Source organism: Cyprinodon tularosa, unplaced genomic scaffold (assembly GCF_016077235.1).
Source record: "Cyprinodon tularosa strain WSP-4 unplaced genomic scaffold, ASM1607723v1 ctg66, whole genome shotgun sequence".
Classification (NCBI taxonomy): domain Eukaryota; kingdom Metazoa; phylum Chordata; class Actinopteri; order Cyprinodontiformes; family Cyprinodontidae; genus Cyprinodon; species Cyprinodon tularosa.
Window position 1 is genome coordinate 1347514 of NW_024039407.1, and position 19944 is coordinate 1367457.

General features: G+C 40.1%; 2 protein-coding genes across 4 annotated transcripts in view; one reads left to right on the top strand and one right to left on the bottom strand.

Annotated features, from left to right (window-relative positions):
* The first annotated feature begins 958 nt into the window (after window positions 1-958).
* On the top strand, window positions 959-9971 carry tegt (testis enhanced gene transcript (BAX inhibitor 1)). The gene is made up of 10 exons (XM_038309304.1): window positions 959-1111; window positions 2193-2300; window positions 2401-2509; window positions 4067-4187; window positions 4291-4339; window positions 4470-4567; window positions 4718-4797; window positions 6857-6957; window positions 7102-7177; window positions 9227-9971. The coding sequence occupies exons 2-10, from the start codon at window positions 2245-2247 to the stop codon at window positions 9248-9250; spliced, it is 714 nt and encodes a 237-aa protein (XP_038165232.1). The 5' UTR covers window positions 959-1111; window positions 2193-2244; the 3' UTR covers window positions 9251-9971.
* Window positions 9972-12070: 2099 nt separating this feature from the next.
* nckap5l (NCK-associated protein 5-like) overlaps window positions 12071-19944 on the bottom strand; it is a 56216-nt gene continuing 48342 nt past the window's right edge. For all 3 annotated transcript variants that reach the window (XM_038309302.1, XM_038309301.1, XM_038309303.1), the window contains exons 8-13: window positions 16935-19783; window positions 15498-15627; window positions 15230-15302; window positions 14742-15020; window positions 14467-14624; window positions 12071-13280 (exon numbers count right to left, since the gene is read on the bottom strand). In XM_038309302.1, the coding sequence (XP_038165230.1) occupies window positions 13020-13280; window positions 14467-14624; window positions 14742-15020; window positions 15230-15302; window positions 15498-15627; window positions 16935-19783 (3750 nt within the window). In that variant the 3' untranslated portion in view covers window positions 12071-13019. The remainder of the gene's footprint in view (window positions 13281-14466; window positions 14625-14741; window positions 15021-15229; window positions 15303-15497; window positions 15628-16934; window positions 19784-19944) is intronic.

The following is a 19944-nucleotide window of genomic DNA, read 5'->3' on the forward strand; positions in this document are numbered from 1 at the left end:
CAGAACCAGGCTCAGTGTGAGCGGCCATCTGCGAAGGCCGACTGGGGTTCAATGAGACAGAAGCAGACATACAGAACAAGATAAGCAGACTGATAAGATAACGGTTTTCATTTGTTAAATCAGTGGTCTACAACTTTGGCTCTGTGGCTAACTTGTTATACAAATTGATTGCCCTGGTTGTTGTTTTTTTTCCAAGCATTGGTCCTCCACTGATAAATTTCTTCTACAGTAGCTCTGCCAAACAGTGGCAACACGCTGTGCAATACCCTGGCCACCCCATTGGCCACCCCACTCACCATTGTAAATTTAGTAGCATCAGTTTAGCATTTCATGACTTAATTCACAGTCAGTGACGCAACATTAGTAAATCACACAATAAACCAAGATATGAGTGGGTGTTTACTTAGGTTTTTATTATTCTACAGGCAGGTTTACCACAACAGTAGATTCAAACCCTGAAACTATGGCTTTTAGTTTCAGTAGTTTCAGTGTTCCACTCCCAGATTTTTAGAGGCCCCATCTGGCCCCCTCAATGAAACATTTCTGGAAGCGCCACTGCTGCCAAAGACTATTGCTCATCCCAGGTTTTAGTGATGTTCTGGCAACAGAGATGGCTTAAAATCTCCTTTGTAAGCGTAAAATGCGTTTGTCTATATGTTATGATTTCTAGCCAGATCCCGATTAAGGATTAAGGGTAACCTGGCATAAACCAGATTGATACGTAACTTATTTTGAGTTCACAAATCTCGATTATGGGGCTCTCAAGAACTTAATATTGTTAGTTTTTCATTAATTGAATTGAGTTTTTACAAGCCACCAACTGTATTTTTTAATTCATATTGAATTGGTGAAATAAAATTTCCTGTGGACCAACCTTAGCATTTTAGTTGTTATACTACAGCCGATCACAGATGGCCTCTAGTGCTTCACTGTGAAATTGCGCTTTACTGAAGCTACAAATCGAACACCGACTTCAGCGCGGCGAAGTCTTCTGGGTGTTTCCATGGTGACATCAGCAGGCTAACCAGAACTGACTGACACGTACTGGTTTGTTAACAAACTGTAGCAGCTCCCCAGGAAAGCTCCCCAACTGCTCTGAACGTACTACCAGGTAGGTGTGTTACATCCATGTGTCGTTGTTCTTATGTATTGGTGAGTTTTAATGATAGCTATAATCTCACCGACGGTTTAGCGACGGACTTCCGTTTGAAAAATCCCGAAGACGTCGAATTGTTTTGACAGATTTAGCCACCGTTAGCATTGTAGCTAAGCTAACGGCGTTATTTAAGGGTGGCTGGATTAGAACATTCTCTTTACAGTAGTCTTTCGATGCAATATCAGCATTCTCTTGATTGTATTATTAGACCCAGAAGGGTACATTTTTATAGTTAGTCGTTTAGTTTCGTCTGCCAGCCGAGTTTAAACGTTAGCTAGTCTGTGTGTCTTTTCTTAGCTCTCTCTATTTGGATATTGGATAGTCAGCCATTGATATTTGATAATAACCTGTAGTTTACCGTCTTGTTTAAACTGCTTTTAGCATGTTGATTTTGTACTTAGCTACAGTTGTGATTGACACTTGAAATGCTTCTTTATTTTTGAGAATATAATATGGAACGGAATCGTTATTTACGGCAGTTAAAATCATGATTGTTGCAATTCAGAATACTTAAAGTGTAACAGAAAATGCTTATAAGGGCCCTACATCAAGACATTAATTGATATTAATATATGTTTATATATGTATGTATGTCAATTTACTCAGAGACTATTTAAACAACCATCTTTATCATTTATATGACTGCATCAATAGAGTTTTTTAAATGCAATTATTGTTGGCTGATTATATTTAAGTGTTGTTAGTTTATATTTTGTATGATAAGTAGTATTTAGCCTTTCGGTTGCAGTCCCATGCAATAGATAGCAACTCTTATGAGAGATGACTAAAAACAGAGATGAGATACGGGATATAAAAAGTATTCTCTATCATCATTAATATAATTTCATTAAATTGATTTACCATCCCAACCTTTTTTAAAGACAGATTCCTCAAAAGCCATAGTGTGTGTATGTTTTACAAAATAGTTCCTTATTTACAAGTAAGAAATTAGTGATTTAATATCCAGCTTTATGGGTGTTTGATAACAACTACAGGTTAATAAAGTAGAATTTTAATTCGATTTTTCACTTTACAGGTGACATCGCTGGATCAAAACAACCTTTAGATCCTGCATACCTGATCTCATCATGAACGTGTTTGACCGCAACATCAACATTGATGCACTCTTCAGGTTCTCCCAAATGTATGTAAGCTTGCTTTCGTTTCGGTATGTGACGGACGGTCATATGTTTTAACTGGTGTCGCCATCTCTCATACCTTTTCTGTTGTGCTCTTCATTGCAGCTCTCACTCAACCCAGGTGCACCTAAAGAATGTGTACTCCAGCTTGGCTGTTTGTATGTTTGTGGCAGCCGCGGGCTCATATGTTCACGTTGTCACACGTCTCTTGCAGGTAGGTGAGAATTGAAGCGGGCTGAGGTTTTAAAGTCACGAGAAAACGGGGCAATTGAGTTGGATGTATGGGGCAAACTTAATTTTTCCTTCTGTTTAATGAGAACCTTTAAAGTTAATTTTCAATGGGCTAAAAGTCTTGCTGATCACGCCCCCATCCAGAGTGTAATGACCATTTAAAGTTAATTTTTTAAAAGAAAAAATGGGTTAACTTTGTATATTATCATTTGCAAACAGTGGACTAGATTAGATTTGAGTGTTTGAGTATTATTAAGAAACCAATGAGGATGGGTTGTGGCAGTTTCAAAACTTTGTGATCGTGCAGCAGTCAACCATCACTAAAAACGATCTTGTGGATTGAAAACAAGTTGCCTAGAGACAGGTTTATGGGCAGCCAAGGTTACTGATAGATATGTGTAGAGAAGGCAGATCTGTCCAGATAAGGCCTCTGTCCTTAGCTCCAGTTAAAAAGTGACAGTCCACTCAGGCTGCACCTCCAACCTCTGTAACTGATAGATTAGTGGCGAATATAAACATTCAGATGTCCAGTGTAGTCGGGCTGACACGTCTGGACTGGTTTAGGTGAAGATATTTCTAAACATGGTGACTTCATTTATTTCTGAAAAGTGAAAGCAAACTGAGGAAGCCACATTTTGTGTGGTAATAAATCTACCTTTAAATAATTCATGATTATTGGGTCTTAGATTATGTCTAATATCTGTCTAATGAAGATTGATTATTAAATAAGTCTTATTTTCTGATTTAAGATGCATTTCTTCAGTGATATCATAATGCAAACTACCACAGCAGCGCTTAAAAGCATTGTTTTTGTGTGCCATCTGTGCAAATCCGTTATGTGTGAGCAGTTTCAAAAAAAGACAGGCACGGTACTGTAGACTATGCAAATTATCCAGCTGAGCTGATAAATTTGCCATCAGTCTCCGCCTGCCTTCCCCAAAAGTCCGGTGATCTAATTATACTTCAAAGGGAAAAAGCTGAAATAATGTTTTCTGTGTGCAGAAAACTGATGACCATTTTATATTTTGACAAATGCATCTATGCAACAGATGTACTGAGACATAACATTCTTCTAACCTTCACAATAAGATCCTTATACATGTTGTAAACTTCTCTAGTTCAAGTAGCCAAAGGGTTGTGTGAGTGATTCTGTATGATAATCAAATTGTAACGCATAAAAAAAAATAAGGATGAATCATGTGATAACATTTCCTAGAGGCCTACTTGTTCATTTACTTTAGTTTATTTTTGTTGCTCCATTTGAAAACAAACATCTCTAGAAACTTAAGTTGATTCAATCAAATCATGCAGATGAGACTCTATCACTTATACTGAGCATGCATGTAGTGACAGTGGAGAGGAAGTCTCCCTGTTAAGCGTGGATTCATGCTTTTCAAATTTCTTTCCAACTTTAATCACATAGTGAGTAAAAAAAAGCATTAAACTATTTTAAAGGATAAAAGCAACTTATACACATAGTAAGAATCTGCCAACATATTTTACGGCTGTAAGATGACTCTGCTCTGTGCCGGTTTTCCAGGGCGGATTCCTCTCTGTGCTCGGCTCCCTGGCAATGATGTTCTGGCTCGCCATGACACCTCACAGCCCTGAAACAGAGAAGAAGAGACTGGGAATCCTCGCTGCATTTGCCTTCCTCACAGGTAGGCTGATAGATTTCCTTTGTTCATTTGGAGACACTGTGCAGTTAACCTGTAATTGTGTCATGGTTTAAAGCAGTGTTGACACTCGTCTTTCCTTCTCCAGGTGTCGGCCTTGGCCCCACACTGGACTTTGTCATTGCTATCAATCCAAGGTATGTCAGAGATTAATGTGTGCCCGTAGAATGGAAGTTAAAAAGTGCACCTGTCAAACATTAAGACAAGCCTTCAGAGCTTTCGACAGCTGAATTTACTCAGTCCTTGTCCTGGTTTGGTTCCTTCCAGCATCATCGTGACGGCCTTCTTGGGAACCTCAGTGATTTTCATCTGCTTCACTCTCAGTGCTCTCTATGCAAAACGCAGAAGTTACCTGTTCCTGGGAGGTAAAGAACACTTCTGCTGCTGTTCTTATCCATTCTAGAAACACAATAATAAATATGAAGCAAAGTTTATCAAACAAGACAAGAACACTTAAAAAAAAAAAAAAAAAAAGTGTTATGCATTCACCCTGAACCCATTTCCTTTTGTCTTAGGCACACTGATGTCTGGCCTTTCCATCCTCTTCCTGATGTCTCTGATGAACCTCTTCTTCGGATCTGTCATGTTGTTCAAGGTGATTAGAGAAGCACACTGAGATTTTTCTACCTCACCTCCTGTCGCTCTGTAGCTCTCGACTGTTATTACTCATCACATTCATGTTTGCATATAAACCCATATCGAGAGAAGAATAACCGTGTCATCCTGAATGACTGATTGTTTTATCTAACAACATGCTGACTAAACAAGACAAATTGTCTTCTGGTGATTGGATATGCACCAGCTAGAATAACTAAAATAAGTCTCTGCTTTAATTAAAGATGTAAGGATCTATCGGTTGTAAGAGTTTTAAAAGAATAAATTTGAGATCTGGACTGTCAAAACATCTCAGTAAGACTTTAACGCACGTATAAAACACTCCCGACTTCAAATAGTATTCATTAAATTGTATCTTCTCTTCTCATAGAGACAAGAACCTCTGATTAGTGGTTGTTTAGTCTACAGACATTATTCTGAGTGCCTCATGAGAGAATGACGAGAAGATTAAGATTGCAGCTGATAATAAGGATATTTATGCTGAATTAAACAAATTCTGATTAATTTGCAAGTCTTAATCATAATGCAAAATGTTATGTTGTGTAACTATTATGTAGCAATTGAGTGAACGTCACCCAAGTGGTGCTAATGCTGAAATGGAGGACTTTAAATATTACAATATCAACATAGATATCAGTTGTTTTAACTATATGTGGTACACTGCGAAAATTAAACCAAAGTATGTCGGGTTTTTTTTAAATAAGCATATTTTACTTGATTTTAGCCACTTAGTAAAACAATGTGCCATTGAAATAAGAATTAACATAATAAGGAGAAGCAACCCTATCTTATTTCAAGTTCATAATATCTTATTTTAAGGGAAAAATACTAATTCCATTGAGAGGAGCGGGTTCATCTTTGTATTTACCTCCTGATTAAAGGCAAATTGAAACATCTCAGGGAATTTTTAACATGTGATCAGTTATCAGTTTTGACAGTGTAAAACATGAGCAAACTAATGAATATCTATGGAAACATTTATAAATGTTTCACAACAAATTAATGTTTTACAAGAAGCTCTTTGACCTCCAGCTCCATTAGTTTACTCTACTTCTCCCTGGACAGGAGCTCTACTCTCACCTGCATCTAGATGTTTTCTGCAGCAGCTTTTCCTTTTTAGAGACTTTAGTGGGTTTACTTTCCATAATGCCTGAACTTGCATTTAACATATAAATTGTTTAGATTATCAGTTTAATGTAGAAATAGCCTCCAGAGTGTTCAGTTAGATGTACAAAGTCCAGTGGGTTAACGTTTTTAACATTCCTAGGGAAATGCTAACATTTAGCAGTCCTGGGAGCCAACCTTTTCTCATTTAGGTCACATGTTCTCTCCATGCATGCATTGATTTTCTCTGGGTACTCAAATTTCCTCCTACAGTCAAAACAATGAAAGGCTTGTTCTGTCTTTCTGTTGCTCTTTAAAGGGTTTTGACTGATTAAACATAAAAAGCCACCTCTCACGTTCCTCCTGTTTACCAAACTAGGGTTTGCTCCAGAGAAACTCTGTTCTTTATTCATAATCTTATTATACCACAGCACACTGCTTCCATCTCTCTTATTATAGTATACATTATGTTGAAAACTAAAAATTAAGCAACATAGGGAATGCACATGTATTTTTTTTTATTTGAGCTGTATTTTAAGCCAAGGTAAGAAAGTTGCTTTGAACTGAGCATCTTACCTTTGTAGCAAAAGGACGCCCATTCCCACAGCAGCTCTGAGCTCCATCTTTGATGAAAGCTGCCTGAATATTTATCCCCATCTTAATCCGTCCCAATCAGACGATTTGGCAGATTTTCGATGCTCTGGAAAAAAAGCTTTACTTTCTTCTTCAGATATTAATTAAATTTTAAGGGCATTATGAGAAAGAAAAATAATCTTTACCTTTCAATGTTGTGCAATGCTCCTTTAAGTTCTGTGGTTGTACATATAGGGAAGCAAATTATCATTCATTAAAACCAAATCTTCTACAGTGTTTTCCTGGGTAATGGTATCTGTTTTAGCGGTTCATCAGGTTCTTTGTCTCCATCTCCCTCGCAGGCCCACTTGTACCTCGGGCTGCTCGTCATGTGCGGCTTTGTCCTCTTCGACACTCAGCTCATCATTGAGAAAGCAGAGAATGGAGATAAGGACTACGTGTGGTGAGGACCTCTATCTGCTGTTGACATGCTTCACTCACACCCTCTTACCTTATTTACCTAACCAAATGACATGCAAAAGCATTGTGCTGTAGTTAAGTCACCATTTGTAGAAATGAACCTAATGTGTCTGTTTTGTCACTGAAGGCACTGTGTGGACCTGTTCCTGGATTTCATCACAATCTTCAGAAAACTGATGATCATCTTGGCCATGAATGATAAGGTACAGAAACCTTTTCTCAGAAAGACTTAAAATCTACCAAATGATGATGGAGCATTGCTGGAGTTTCATATGAAAATGTTTTTCACTCGGCTGACGCAAAGTAGATATTTGTTCATACTTTCAGTCTTATTTACTCAGAGTAAATAACTTCTGCCGCCACTCAGCAAACTATTCATGAAAATAAAGTGACATAACCCATTTTATCTAAAGACACAGTTCATGCATGTTAAATGATTTAGGGCCTTTTTTTTGGTTTTTGTTTGTCTGAAATTGAAATCTCAATTTTGACAAGATCTTCTTATAACTTCTTAACCTAACCAACAGAAATGTGTAATTATTTTGTTCATCCAGCCTGCATAAAATTTATAAAACAACAAATGAAAATATTTAAAAGTAAATTTTTATTATGTATAAACCAGTGGTTCCCAACCATGTTCCTCAGGGACCCCTGCCCTGCTTGTTTTAGGTGTTTCCTTGTTGCATCACATCAGAAAAGAAGGAATGATTAACAGTTTTCTGCAGCACTTGTCTACAAAGGAGGATCCCTGATTTGAACTAGGTGTGCTTTATAAACTTTCTTTATAAAGCCCTTTAAAACAGCCGCAGCTGCCAGAATTTACTGTACATATCAGGTAAAGTTAAAATTGTATAAAAACAACAAAGAAATTTAAAAGAATAAAACAAATCTAATAAAATAAATGAATAAAACCAGATAAAAAAAAAACAATAAAAACAAGCCACAAACACAAAAACAGAGAGTTTCATGCTGTGTTAAAAGCAAAAGAATGAAAATAGGTTTTAGGAAGAGTTTAAAAAAATAGCCGTCAAGGAGGATTGTTGGAGATGATTCCACAATTTTGGAGCAGCAACTGAAAAAGCTCTGTTTCCTCTGAGCTTCTGTTTGGACCTCGGTACCTCCAGGAGGAGCAGGTCAGCTGGCGTGAGGCACAGAGTGGCCTCACGCCAAAAAGATTCTTTTATTTTATTTATTTTTTTAAAGAACAGAGACCTATCTAGAACATGGAGGGCAGGGGTCCATGAGGACCAGGGTTGGGAACCACTGGTAAAAACCCTGGAAAATGGTTAAAAGACATTAACTTTAATCTTTTTCTAATAAAGGCAGGTGAAGTGAGTTTAATCTCCCAACTCAATCCGTCATATACGGGGTTAGTGGAAGGTGGGTGGCTAATTTCTGAACCAAAGACATGCAAAGCTGACTGTGTTCTTCCGTTTGTGACCTGATGGCTCCTTATTATACCTTAAATATGATAAGAGAAGTGAAAACTCAGCTGCTCCTCTTTGCATCAAGGAGATTAAACGTTTTAATGAAGGAACACAGAGGTAGTAGATGGAGTTTAATAACACTAATATCTTAACATTTTGTGAAGCTCTACTGTGCAATAATGAGCTTATTCTAGCTTCTCTTCAATAATTCTTAACAACAATAAGAACAGCATTCAGATAGTTTAAGCATGCTTTGTTTTTTTACAAACAAAATTTGTATAAATTACCATTTAACTGTCTGTGTTTGAGAGCAGTTAGTGTTAAATTGGGTTTAACCGCTATTTCAAAATGAATACAACATTTTAACATTAAAAATCATGTGTTTGATGTCATAACCCAAACATATCCAAGCCCAAAATTATAATGCTTACCCTAATTGTTAGATTTCTAAAAGGTTAGCAGCTTTTCTAGTGGACTGAGGATGGAAGATTAAAAGCAACTATCCTATCCCCTAAGTCTGATTTCCTTTTAATGGCATCTTTCATTTCTGCTTCCTGCAAATGTTTAATAGCTTCTCTGATACTGAAAAAAAGAGTTTACTTGGGAGTTTTCTTCAAGTGAGCTGAGTGGAGGGAGTTGTTGGTGCAGCTCTAGATACAATCCAGGCTGGATTCCATCCTATAAACCACAGCAATCTCCCTCGGCTGACATGTTGACTCACTTTGGAAACACTGGGTTTCGTTAATTTTGATGAAACTCAAAAAGGTTTTAAACTCCAGCATTCTGTGATGATCTGCCATGAAACTGTTTCTTTTTTTTTTCCAGGACAAGAAGAAGGAAAAGAAGTAAAAGTGGATGGAGTAGCAGTAGAAATAAAATCAGAAAAGGCACAATTTGCTATGCACTTGGTGCTTTTTTACTCTCTCCTTTTCTCAATCTAAACTCTTATGTGGTCTTATGTTTTAATTTTTAGGGGGGGGGGTTTCTTTGACTTTTTTTTGAAAAATAACCAGGGTTGATTGTACAAATGTGATACTTTGGTTGGTAGTTCCACCCTGGCTGTGAATGGAAAAACAACACTGCAGTGATCCAGCTTGGCCTGTAGAGGGGAGCGTTGCTTAACAAACACCCTGAAGCTGAGCAGCGCTTGATCAAGTTTCTATTACTGTTATTTAGTGCCATAAATTAACACGGATTCATTTTAAAAGCTCATTTAAGCTATGGAAGCTGAATACAGTTTAATTTGTTTGATTGCTTATTTATAGTTATTCCTCAGTTCACTGTAGTGAAATATAAGATTAGTGCTCCATGAATTAAAGAAAAAGTCTTAGTTTTTTGTTTAGTTAAATCAAATGTCTGTTTTTGTGTTTAGAAATGTTCATACAAAAGACGCAACATTACATTAAACCCAACTAGATGGACATACAGTCTCTGGATGGACGGGTTTATGAATTTAGACATGTTGGGAGACTGTGCCATCTGTCCCATTTTCTTAATTCTTTCCCAGCTTGTATAACAGGTCGGTTTTCTGGAACCGGCCTCTTGTAAAACTTCCCTATAATCTGCTGTTGAAGCATAACTCTGCCAAATGATGATGTTAACCAGGCAATTTGGCATCAGTGCAAAATTCCTTTTTTTCTTTGTAAGTGTAAACTGTGAAGATTTTTTTTTTTTTTGATGTATAATGGAAACTACTAATTTGATACATTTGCTCAATAAATGTGTTGAATGGACTTGATCTTCCTCCTTTTTCGTTTAGTCAGGACTCAAAAAATTCAATTATAAAATACAGGATGGATATAGTATTTAAATTCACTGCAGGCTGATTTGAGAAAACTATTCTAACCAAAAGCTAGATCTTTAACAAAGTAATGAACGTTTTGTTTTATTCTTTAGATCAGTTCATAGAAGAATTGTGTAAGATTATTTGTATAAAACAATTATCTAAACTAGTTTGTATCTGTGTGAAGTTCAGAGTTTAAATTGTTGGAACTCCTTAATGCTTGACGAGTCATTGCTCCAAACAATGAGAAACTAATTTAAACCCCTTTCAAGAGGCTCATTCAACAGAGCCAACACTGAACATGGATTTTTGCAAAATGTGGTCAAGCAGGTTCCTTTCCAGTCAGCTGCATGTCTATGCATTTAATTTCTATTCCGCATTCTTGGTGTAAAATGAAAAGTTGTCAGCTTGGGTTGAGAAAAACAGTTTTCTTCTGCTCTACGTAAAAAAACTAGGATTTTTTTGTTTGTGGGTTAACTTTAGTGAATTAGATATAAACTGGGTTGGAGAACAGGGAACAAGAAGAAAAAAAACATTGCTAACCTCTGACTGGAGGTAGTTTGGTTCAAATACATTTTAAAAACATGGGGCTGTCTCTGCAGGAGATTCACTGGCATGATAAAGGATTTAGAAAAAGGGTTTCAAACTTCTGATCAAGAGAGAAAACGGACAAACTCAATGGGATTAAATATTCCTCTGTAGTGCTGATCAGCAGGCCACCCATGGTGGAAGCTGTCTGTTTACCCATTATCGAAACTGATTTTACAAAAGCAGGAAAGAAAACAGGTTAAAATCCCCCAAAGTGTTTGCCTGGGAAAATAAAACAATATATTTAGTCAACATTTTAAGGTAAATATATTGATACTTCACACCTGAATCTGAAATGTTTTTTTAGTCCCAGTAGATGAATTTCCAAACAGTAACTTAAAGTGCAACTCACCCAAAAAAAAAAACAAAAAAAAGATGCCACCAAAGGGGTTGTTGCAGAGAAACCCTGAGGGGCGGGGCTAATATAGTGAGGTTGTGTTCAGGTTGAGAGAAAGTGGCAGCTAGCTTCCCCATATTAAAGCACAGGCGGTAAGCAGAGGGACACTGTTAATTACGTCAGGACAGAACCTTTGAGGTGGAGGAAGGTTTTATCGTTTGAGCTGCCAAATTCAAGTTCATAACAGCAAGGCAGCAGAGGCGCAAATAAGTTTGCTGTATATATTTGGACGCAGGAAATTATGAAAACATGCACAGTTTGAACAAATGGGAAAATTCAACTGCAACAGTCATCGTTCAACCTTAAGAGGGCAGCATTAAGCTGGTTTTAAGACATACTCCAGAGCTAAAACTAACATGAGAACATAAAAATAATTAAATGCACAGTAACATTAAATTAGAACCTCATATGTCCAGTGTATCCCATTTATCTGAATTTTGGAGTAAATTGGACTTTAAGTGCATAAAAGCAAAGCACAGAAATGCAGATGTCTTCTATGATCAGTCTTTAATGCTTAATGTTAAGCTATTTGCCTGTAACATCACTACAACTCGTCTGTAAGTGCTGCAGAATAGACTATTAAACCAATTACTGGTTTCAAACACATTACTCATGTCAAAAACTGAGTCCTAGTTCTTTTAAAAGCGAAATGCAAGACTTTTATGATTTATTTATGGCACATTTCCATAATGGGCAGACATTAAATATTGGACCTGCATGATCCATAGAGGGGAAGGAAGAAGAAGGACGGAGGAATGACTGGATGATAAACAAGCTGATGTATAGATAGAATGATGAGGGATGAATGGTGGAGAGAATAATAGATGGAGGGTTAGGATACCTTTCCAGACTGCATGTGCAGACTTCTTTAGGGAAAAAATTAAAGGCACGAAAAACAAACTAAATCAAAACACTTTTATTTAGAAAGTTGAAAAAACGGCAGTAAGGATCTTCTATTTGCTAAGAAACAAATGGCGGAGATGGTGAAACAAGATCTGAGCTGAATCTACTCGGCGAAGATGACTGCGATTTTCACGTAAAGATGACTCCAGATGAAGATTTCAAATAAATAAATAATAAAAAATACATATCAATCAAAAGATGTAGCCTTTTTGTTTTTCCTTCTGCATGTGATTATTGCTGGTATATATTACCTTTTAAATGCATTATGATTCAGAAACAGACATGTCTCTGGCTGTGAAACAATACCAATGTGATCAATAAAATTATTTTTACATTAAACATTATGATGCATGATTTAAGCAACCAGAGAACACAGACATGAACATTCTTTGTTGTTTTTTTTTTTAGTTTTCTAAGCGCTCCATGGTTCTTTTTTTTTCTAATCTTTTTCTTAACACACTTTACGGTGAAATGATGTCAAGAAATGAACGGATGCATCAAAACAGTACTTTGTCTACTGAACCGCTGTCATGATGAACACAATTAAAGTTCTTCTACCAGGATGAGGAAAATAAAAGCATTTCTGAGAGACTAGCAGGAGTGACAACCTCTTGTGCTGATCTTTAGCTTGGCCATGCGGTTTTTTTTTTTTTGTTGGTTTTTTTTTTTAAGTCTTGTTATGTGTCCGTTCAAGAGAAGTGTCCACAGTCAAGTCTGATTTTGAAAAAGTGAGCAATGTAAATTATTTGGGCGTCTTTTGGCTTTACGTGTGTTTTAGAAATCCTGAGGAGAAGAGATCAATCCGTCTTTCCAGTTGCAACAGCTGACAAGTCGCCACAGATTACTCCTAACCAACGACAACAAAGCACAGTTTGTTTGTTCTCCTTAAGGTGTCAGCAGCATCAGGTGGGCCCCCTGCCCCCCCTTCCTTCCGTCCTCGCCCGTTATCATCCTTGGCTGCCGCACGATGACAGACTGTCGTACAGGGAATCGCTCAGGGACTCGGGAGTTTCCAGGACCTGAGGGCGGCTCGGGGACAGCGCCTCCTCGGGCCGCTCCCTGAGCAGCTCCAGCCCTGCCTCCCGGCTCATCTCCGGGACGCTGGGAGTGCGGGTCTTTCCTCTCCTGCTCAGCCCGGGCTGGGCGGGGACGGGCAGGCTGCCCGGGTCGACCACTCTGCTGGAGGAAGGGCCCCCGGCTTTCATGTTCTAAAGGGGCGAGAAGCATTTTTAATGTCATTTTATGCAACAGTGTCAGGTGCAAAACACAAAACTGGGTTAGCATCTGTGAATTTTTAATATTAAAGTCATTAATAATTAATAAATGTGATATTTTCTATACAAGGTCCTTTATTTATATTTATTTATTTATTTATTTATTTATAATAACTGAATAGAAAAGGTTTCATTGAAAAATAAGCTATTAAACCATAGATTTATTATGAAGTCTAAGTCAGGAATATTTCCATTTTCTTTTTGAAGGTTAGATAAATGTGAATATTTTAAACAGTGATTTAAACACTTTAATAATTGCATTTAACTTTTGAGTTATAGCTTTTAATATCGTCTAAGATTATGTTTAATTAGGTTAGTTAGATGTTCTTAAAATTGGTATTAAAATCTAAGTAATCTTCCACAATAAATACCCCCTCAGTTACTGATATCTAATGAAAATTCTCTTTTTGTTGCAAATTCTCTCCTGGATGAGCAATAAAACAAATGAAAAGAATAATTGACTGAATAAAAAAATAAAATAAAAAAAAACTTTGTGATTTGTGGATGATTTACGAGGAATTATATGTTCATTAAAATCGAGCAGAAGCTTGATCTTCACCCCAATTCTGCTTTTTTATTCGAAACATCACGTGCAGTAATGACTTTGCCCGCTTTCATGTGTGCTCAGGGTGCATAAGGGGCGGGGCCAGAGACTGCTTTGGAGGATTGGGACACACTATGCACTGGAACCCTCCACCAAGACTTCATGAGCACCTCAGCAGTGCCATGGGCTGATCACATACATGCTACACCACACTGACGCAATAATTCATGAAAAAGGAGCCCCAAATTGGTCCTAAGCACATAAGAAGAAAGTATGATTTCTTTTTTGGTAGGCTTGCATTTATGCATCGAAAATCTTTTTTTTAGTATGATTTGATTTAAAAAAAATAGGAAATCTGGATTCTCATTTGCTGTATCTAAGAAGAATAAAGCCAGGCTTAATATAAAACAAAAGGTGACTGTAACATATTGATGTGCTATTTTCTAATTTTCACTTTAAATACTGACAGAAATTTACTTTACAGTGTCTTTCTGAATCTATTTTTTTGCAGATGTATTAAAGTAGATTTCTCCTCAGTTCCATTTATGAAAGATGGAAAGAATCCACAGTGCTCACCCCTCTAAATGGCGATCCAAACATCACTACGTCCTCCTCTTCCTCCTCCTCCTCAACAGCGAGGTACACCTCTGCAGTTCCTGCTGGAGCCTTCAGGTTGGGGAAAGTCCAGGTCTTGGAGCGAGGAGAAAACATGTTGGCTCCGTGGGCCTCCTTGTCTGCAGAAAGGACAGGGTGAATGAAAACACTTAGGAGAAACCGTTATCATGGTCAGCTAGGAATAAGGTAAGAAAACAAACATTAAAAAAACAAAAAGGGGGAAGAAGTGTTGGCACCTTCACGTATGACTCCTGCTGAGCTCCTCCCCTCCAGCATGGAGCAGTACTGAATGGTGGGGATCAGCTGTTTGTGCGATGCGAAGCACTCCTCCTGCGATGTCAGCTCCCTGTCCAGGGTGCGAGCTCTCCGTCCAGATCTTCCTGGGGAGTCGGAGGACTGATGCTCCGCTCCTGCCCTCGCCTTGGATGGCCCCCTTCCTGTGGCTCCGCTGCTGCAATCGGGAAGAGGGAAAGTACCAATACCGCTGTCCAGGGTGTATGTGGAAGCACCGGAGCCTGCAGGAGGAAGATTAACAAAAAAAGCACAAACATTTAGCTTGAATAAGCAGACTATAATAATCAAATCTTTCCTTGCATGTGTTTATCCTCCTGAAGCAATAGAAGAATGGAAGAACATGCTACATAAAGCCTTTAACATAGTCAGGGAGGCACTGGAATCATCCCACATTTCTTAAACCTTTAAACTTCCTGCTCACGTCTCGTACCTGCAAAGTGCTGAGAGTGAACTGAATCTGCAAGGTTTTCATCAGATGTGATCTTGCTGATTCTCTCTGATCCCTGCATGATAAAAAACAAACAAAAAAACAGGGCAGTTGGTTTTGCATACAGCTGGTACAAATCTGATGCCAAGTTTGTACTCTGAGGCTGGGTTCATATACAGATTGTTTTTGTTTCATTTTTTTTTATAAACTGATCAAAGTCCTGGGTGTTTATTTTTAATCAAGCCTAAACTAAAGGAGCTATAAAAGGAACCTTCTCCATGTCGTCATGACTGGTGGTGTGACTGATGACGCTGGTCTGCTGAGTGAACACCGGCTTGGACGTCTTACAGTCGAAGGAGAGCCGCCGCTGCGGCAGGCTGATCACTTCCTTCCCGTCAACTCTACATTCGACCACAAAGCAAAGTTAAAAAACACTCTGAGATTCCTTTACACACATTTCAAACACATTTCAGCATCAAAAAACCTGCAGAATTATTTTAGAGATCCACTTGAGACATTGAATGATTTTTAAAAGAAGCAACATCTTAGTTGATATAAAGATTTTTAAGTACAAAACATCTTAAAATACATTTTATAACTAAAATAAAACAATGACTTTTCCTTGTTGTGTTATTCAAAAAAATTGCAGAAAGCTGTGGATGTGCAAGCCTTAAAAATCCAATATGGCTGCCCTGCATCTAAAACACATGGGCAGTCGCTGTTACATTATTTTCATTTCTTTTTCTTTCTCAAACTAACTCATTAGTGGATACGTTTTAGTGTTTGCAAATACAACATGCAGAGAAATGCTTTATCAGCTTTTAGTACTAACATTTTTTTACTGTTTTACTGTTGGTGTTTATTGTCACTTAACGGTTATTCAGCACTAATTAAAGGAGTTGTTGTTGCTCTGGTTGTATGATCAGCGTTTCCATTTTGCTCACACCCGCTTATAATAAAGACGGTCTCAACCCTCCTCTGCTGCAGCATATTTCTGATGTAGCGTTGCTATAATGGTCCAGAGGCTAATTTGATCTGCAGTGTGAAGAACTGCAACCTGCTATGTAAATAACCGTCTGATGCAAATATGATGGTGGTTTAAAATAACATTTACAGGAACTGCTGTTTAAAGATGAACTATTCAGGCTGCAGATTTTTGGTTTTTATTTTTTAATGCCCCACGCAAAATAAGCCTGCTCTACTGTTAAAAATTGTTATTTTATTTTAATATCAACACTGTAATGACAGGATGAAGGATGGACTTTTTAATGTGAATAATATGGCTGATTAAAATAAAACATTTTAATTTTTAAACGTATGAATGAATACGTTTGGGTGTAAAAAAAACTTTAAAGATTTGCTTAAAAAACATGAAGCTTTTTTTTAATATTGAGATTATTGTAAAAATAATAAAAATCTTAAAAAAAAAAACAAATGAAGAAAAAGATATCTCTTGTCACATCTAGATTATAACGGACCAAAATAAAATGCCCATAAATGTCCTTTAGACCCATTTTAAGGATTGGGTGGAACACTGTTTATATTTTACTGGGCTCTGGAGCAAAGTGCAGAGATAACCTGTAAAGGGCTGGAGGTGTGGGTTTCTGCTTTAATCTCAGTAAAAAGAAACAAACCACATTCCCCAAATTGCTGAACCTCGTTTCTTAGGCTGTATTCTGAAACCAACTCACTATCCTGCAAGCCTCACCTGTTAAGCAGCTGTTGCATGAAGTTGTCGGAGCGCCCCCCTCTGTACATCACAGCCAGCTGTCCCTGAGCTTGGTCCATCACCACCTCACAGGAGTGGCCCCTGCCGGACCTCTCCACATAGGCCCTCTCCTCCTCCAGGGCCCTCCTCAGGCCCTCAGCTTTCTCCATCAGAGTGGAAATGTTCAGTCCTTCCACGCCTTCTTTGCATCTGCTGGCCATTTTTGCCGAGTCTCTGCCCACTGAGGGGATGTTTATTTTCCACTCTTTCTTCTCATCTTTTCCTTTGGTGGCGTCGGTCTTGCGACTCAGTGCGGGCAGCTTACTCTTCTTCAGACCAAACCAGCTTGCGATGCCGTTTGAGGCTTTCTGTTTCACCTCGCTGCTCTGCGCTCCTCTGTCCTGCTCCTGAAGTTTTAGGACGTTCTCCTCGATCCCCTTCATAACTTTTTGCTCGATGGCGGATTGTGGAGTGGGAGCTGGCTGCGACGGCTTCTCCGCCTCAGACGTCGGGGGTCTCGGAGGCGGAGGTGGGAGGCTGTCTCCGTACATCGGATTCTTCTTTCCTTTCCCGCTGATCTTAGTCCTCTCCTCGGACTTAGATGAGTAACGCGGTGCTTCAGAAGGCTTCCCTCCTCTATGGACAGAAACGCCTTGGCAAGGTTTGGATGGTGACTTGGGGGGTATTTTGTTAGGACTGTTTGTACTCTGCGGACCACTTTTGACATTGTAAGCTAGATTCAGGGAGCCGGGACACTTGATGTTGTTGCGTAGGACCTGCGGAGCATCAGAGTTGGGGGAAGGCAAACCGATTTTGCTCTTTGAGCCCTCAGGCCTGGGAACGCACAGTTCTTTACTCGACGATTTTCCGGGCTGTTCATACAGCTGAGACGAACTGGGATACTTCAAACCACCACTAGTACTTTTAGGTTTACCGTCTAGAGAATCTGTGTACTTAGAATGTCTCTGCTCCTCTTTCTGGACCTCTGTGGACCTCTCTGTGGTCTTGCTCCTTTCCTCTCCAGGGGCAGCCTCAGCCACAGTGTCCACAGGCCTGATCTGTAAATCCTCAGAGCTCCTCAGCTTTCCCAGAGCTGCCAGTCGGTCTTTGAAGGCATGGTGACTGGAGTCAGCTTGAGATCTCCCTGTAGCAGAGCTAGGCCTCTTGGGGATGGATGAGGAATCGGTCCGTCGGACAGGAGGAGGCGGCGGCTGGGAGGCTTCGCAGCTTGGCATGCTGACCTCTCTAATATCGATGTCATGTTTCTCTCTTGTTCTTGGGTAGCTTGCTTGGTTCTCAGCTTTGCAGAGGCCAGCTGTGTTGGGCAAACTGTGATGATTGACCCACACGGGACTGTCGGAATCCTCTTCGTCTTCAGACGTCGACTCCGATGTCGATGAGGATGACTGCTTTCGCTGGGGAGAGGCGTTCAAGACACTTTCTGGTAAAGACTTAACAAGCTTCCTCTCACCACCGTTGACCCTTGATTGGGAAGGAATAGTGCTTCTCTTTTCAAGGCCCTGGGTTGGTTCCCCTTCTCTAGGGGAGGACATATCCAAGATGTTTTCGTAATGCGGGACCTTTTGAGAAGCTCTGGGATAGCCCATGGATGCAGCGGATGGATTCCCCGGCTTTGAGCCTTCGCTGGTTTTTGGTGCAGAGAGACTGCTGTAGCTTATTTCTTTGGGTGGGGAGCAGACATCTTCCGGTTGCGGAGGGGAGGTTGGTGCAGAGTGTGTGGCAGGGTAGGACTCGGACCTGGACGGTGGGGGTGGGGGCTGCTTGCACCTCTCTGTGGTGGTGGCTCTGCGGGAAGGAACCGGAGAGTGATAGACCTCATAGTTGTTGGTGCGGCACGGGATTCTGGAGTTGCGTGTGAGCTGCGGGCTTAGGCGAACCGCCGAGGTTGATGCCTGAGCTTTGTCCCCCATGGACGGGATTTTCAGGAACTTCAGCAACTTGGATGGCGAGTTGATGGCAGCGGACTTGACGTCGCTCAGGCAGGAGGGACTCGGACTGACAGAGGCACCTGCTCGCACAGAGGAAGCTTCCTCATCTGTGATGTCCTTTTCAGGGACGGCTGAGGGGTCGATCGGCACGCCGCTGGACAACTGCCCCAAGCCATTGGGAACGCTGCCGCTTGCGTCCGTGTCACAGTGTGGGATTGGCATGGATTCCTTTACGGACCCGGTTAGATCGGAGGTGCCGCAGAAACCTGTGAGCTCTTCAGGAATACCAATTTCTGAGCCGTCCTGTTCTAGACCGGCCACCTCCAAAACCTGATGGAGCGGTTCCGTCACAGAGTGGACCGAGGTGCCTGCTTGCTGCTGGTGGGCTTTGTTGACAGTACATTGCTTGGTCTCTCCTGCTCTGGACTTGCTGTGACATTCACTCATGGCGGCTGCAGGAACGTGGCTCTGGATGGAAGGGTTGGCTTTTGTAGGACTACAGACATGGCTGCATGGCTTGGGGGCGCTGTCCGGACTCCTTTTGCAGTGTGAACAGCACGTGCTTGCTCCCTCACACTTCACCGCCCCGTCACCGTTGACGTGTGGGTGCGTCTCAGCATCGGTGCAGGAGCAGTGGCAGTGTGAGTGGTGGGATTTGCACTGGACTGGGTGGGGGTCAGCAGTGGCAAGAACAGCCTCTGTTGACATCAGCACCTGGCTGTAGTCACAGAAAGACAAGTTTGTGGTGGACGGGTGGAACTTCAGGGGGTCTGTCTCCTCCATTTTACGCAGGACCTCCAGGATGTGGGCTTTCTTCTTGAAGAAGGGAGATAGGGCCTCCATGGAGGCGGCAGGGCCGCGGGGGCCCGGGGAGGCATGTTGTGTGCGGAAACCATTTCCCTTTTGAAAGAGAGAGATTAAGATCAACACAGTATTCAGCTTGGTCACCTAAACCAAAAAACAATGCACCTTCGACAGCATGCGTACAGGAAACGAGTGTGAAGGAGATTAACAACTTCAGCTAAAACAGAGTAAAGGTCAGAAGGCGACACGCCCTCAGG

Excerpts from the sequence above, each read along its gene's own strand:
- tegt (XM_038309304.1), top strand. The coding sequence starts at position 2,245 with ATGAACGTGTTTGACCGCAACATCAACATTGATGCACTCTTCAGGTTC. Across the intron at positions 6,958-7,101 it reads GGAGATAAGGACTACGTGTG|GCACTGTGTGGACCTGTTCC; the intron begins GTGAGGACCTCT and ends TTGTCACTGAAG. Across the intron at positions 7,178-9,226 it reads TCTTGGCCATGAATGATAAG|GACAAGAAGAAGGAAAAGAA; the intron begins GTACAGAAACCT and ends TTTTTTTTCCAG.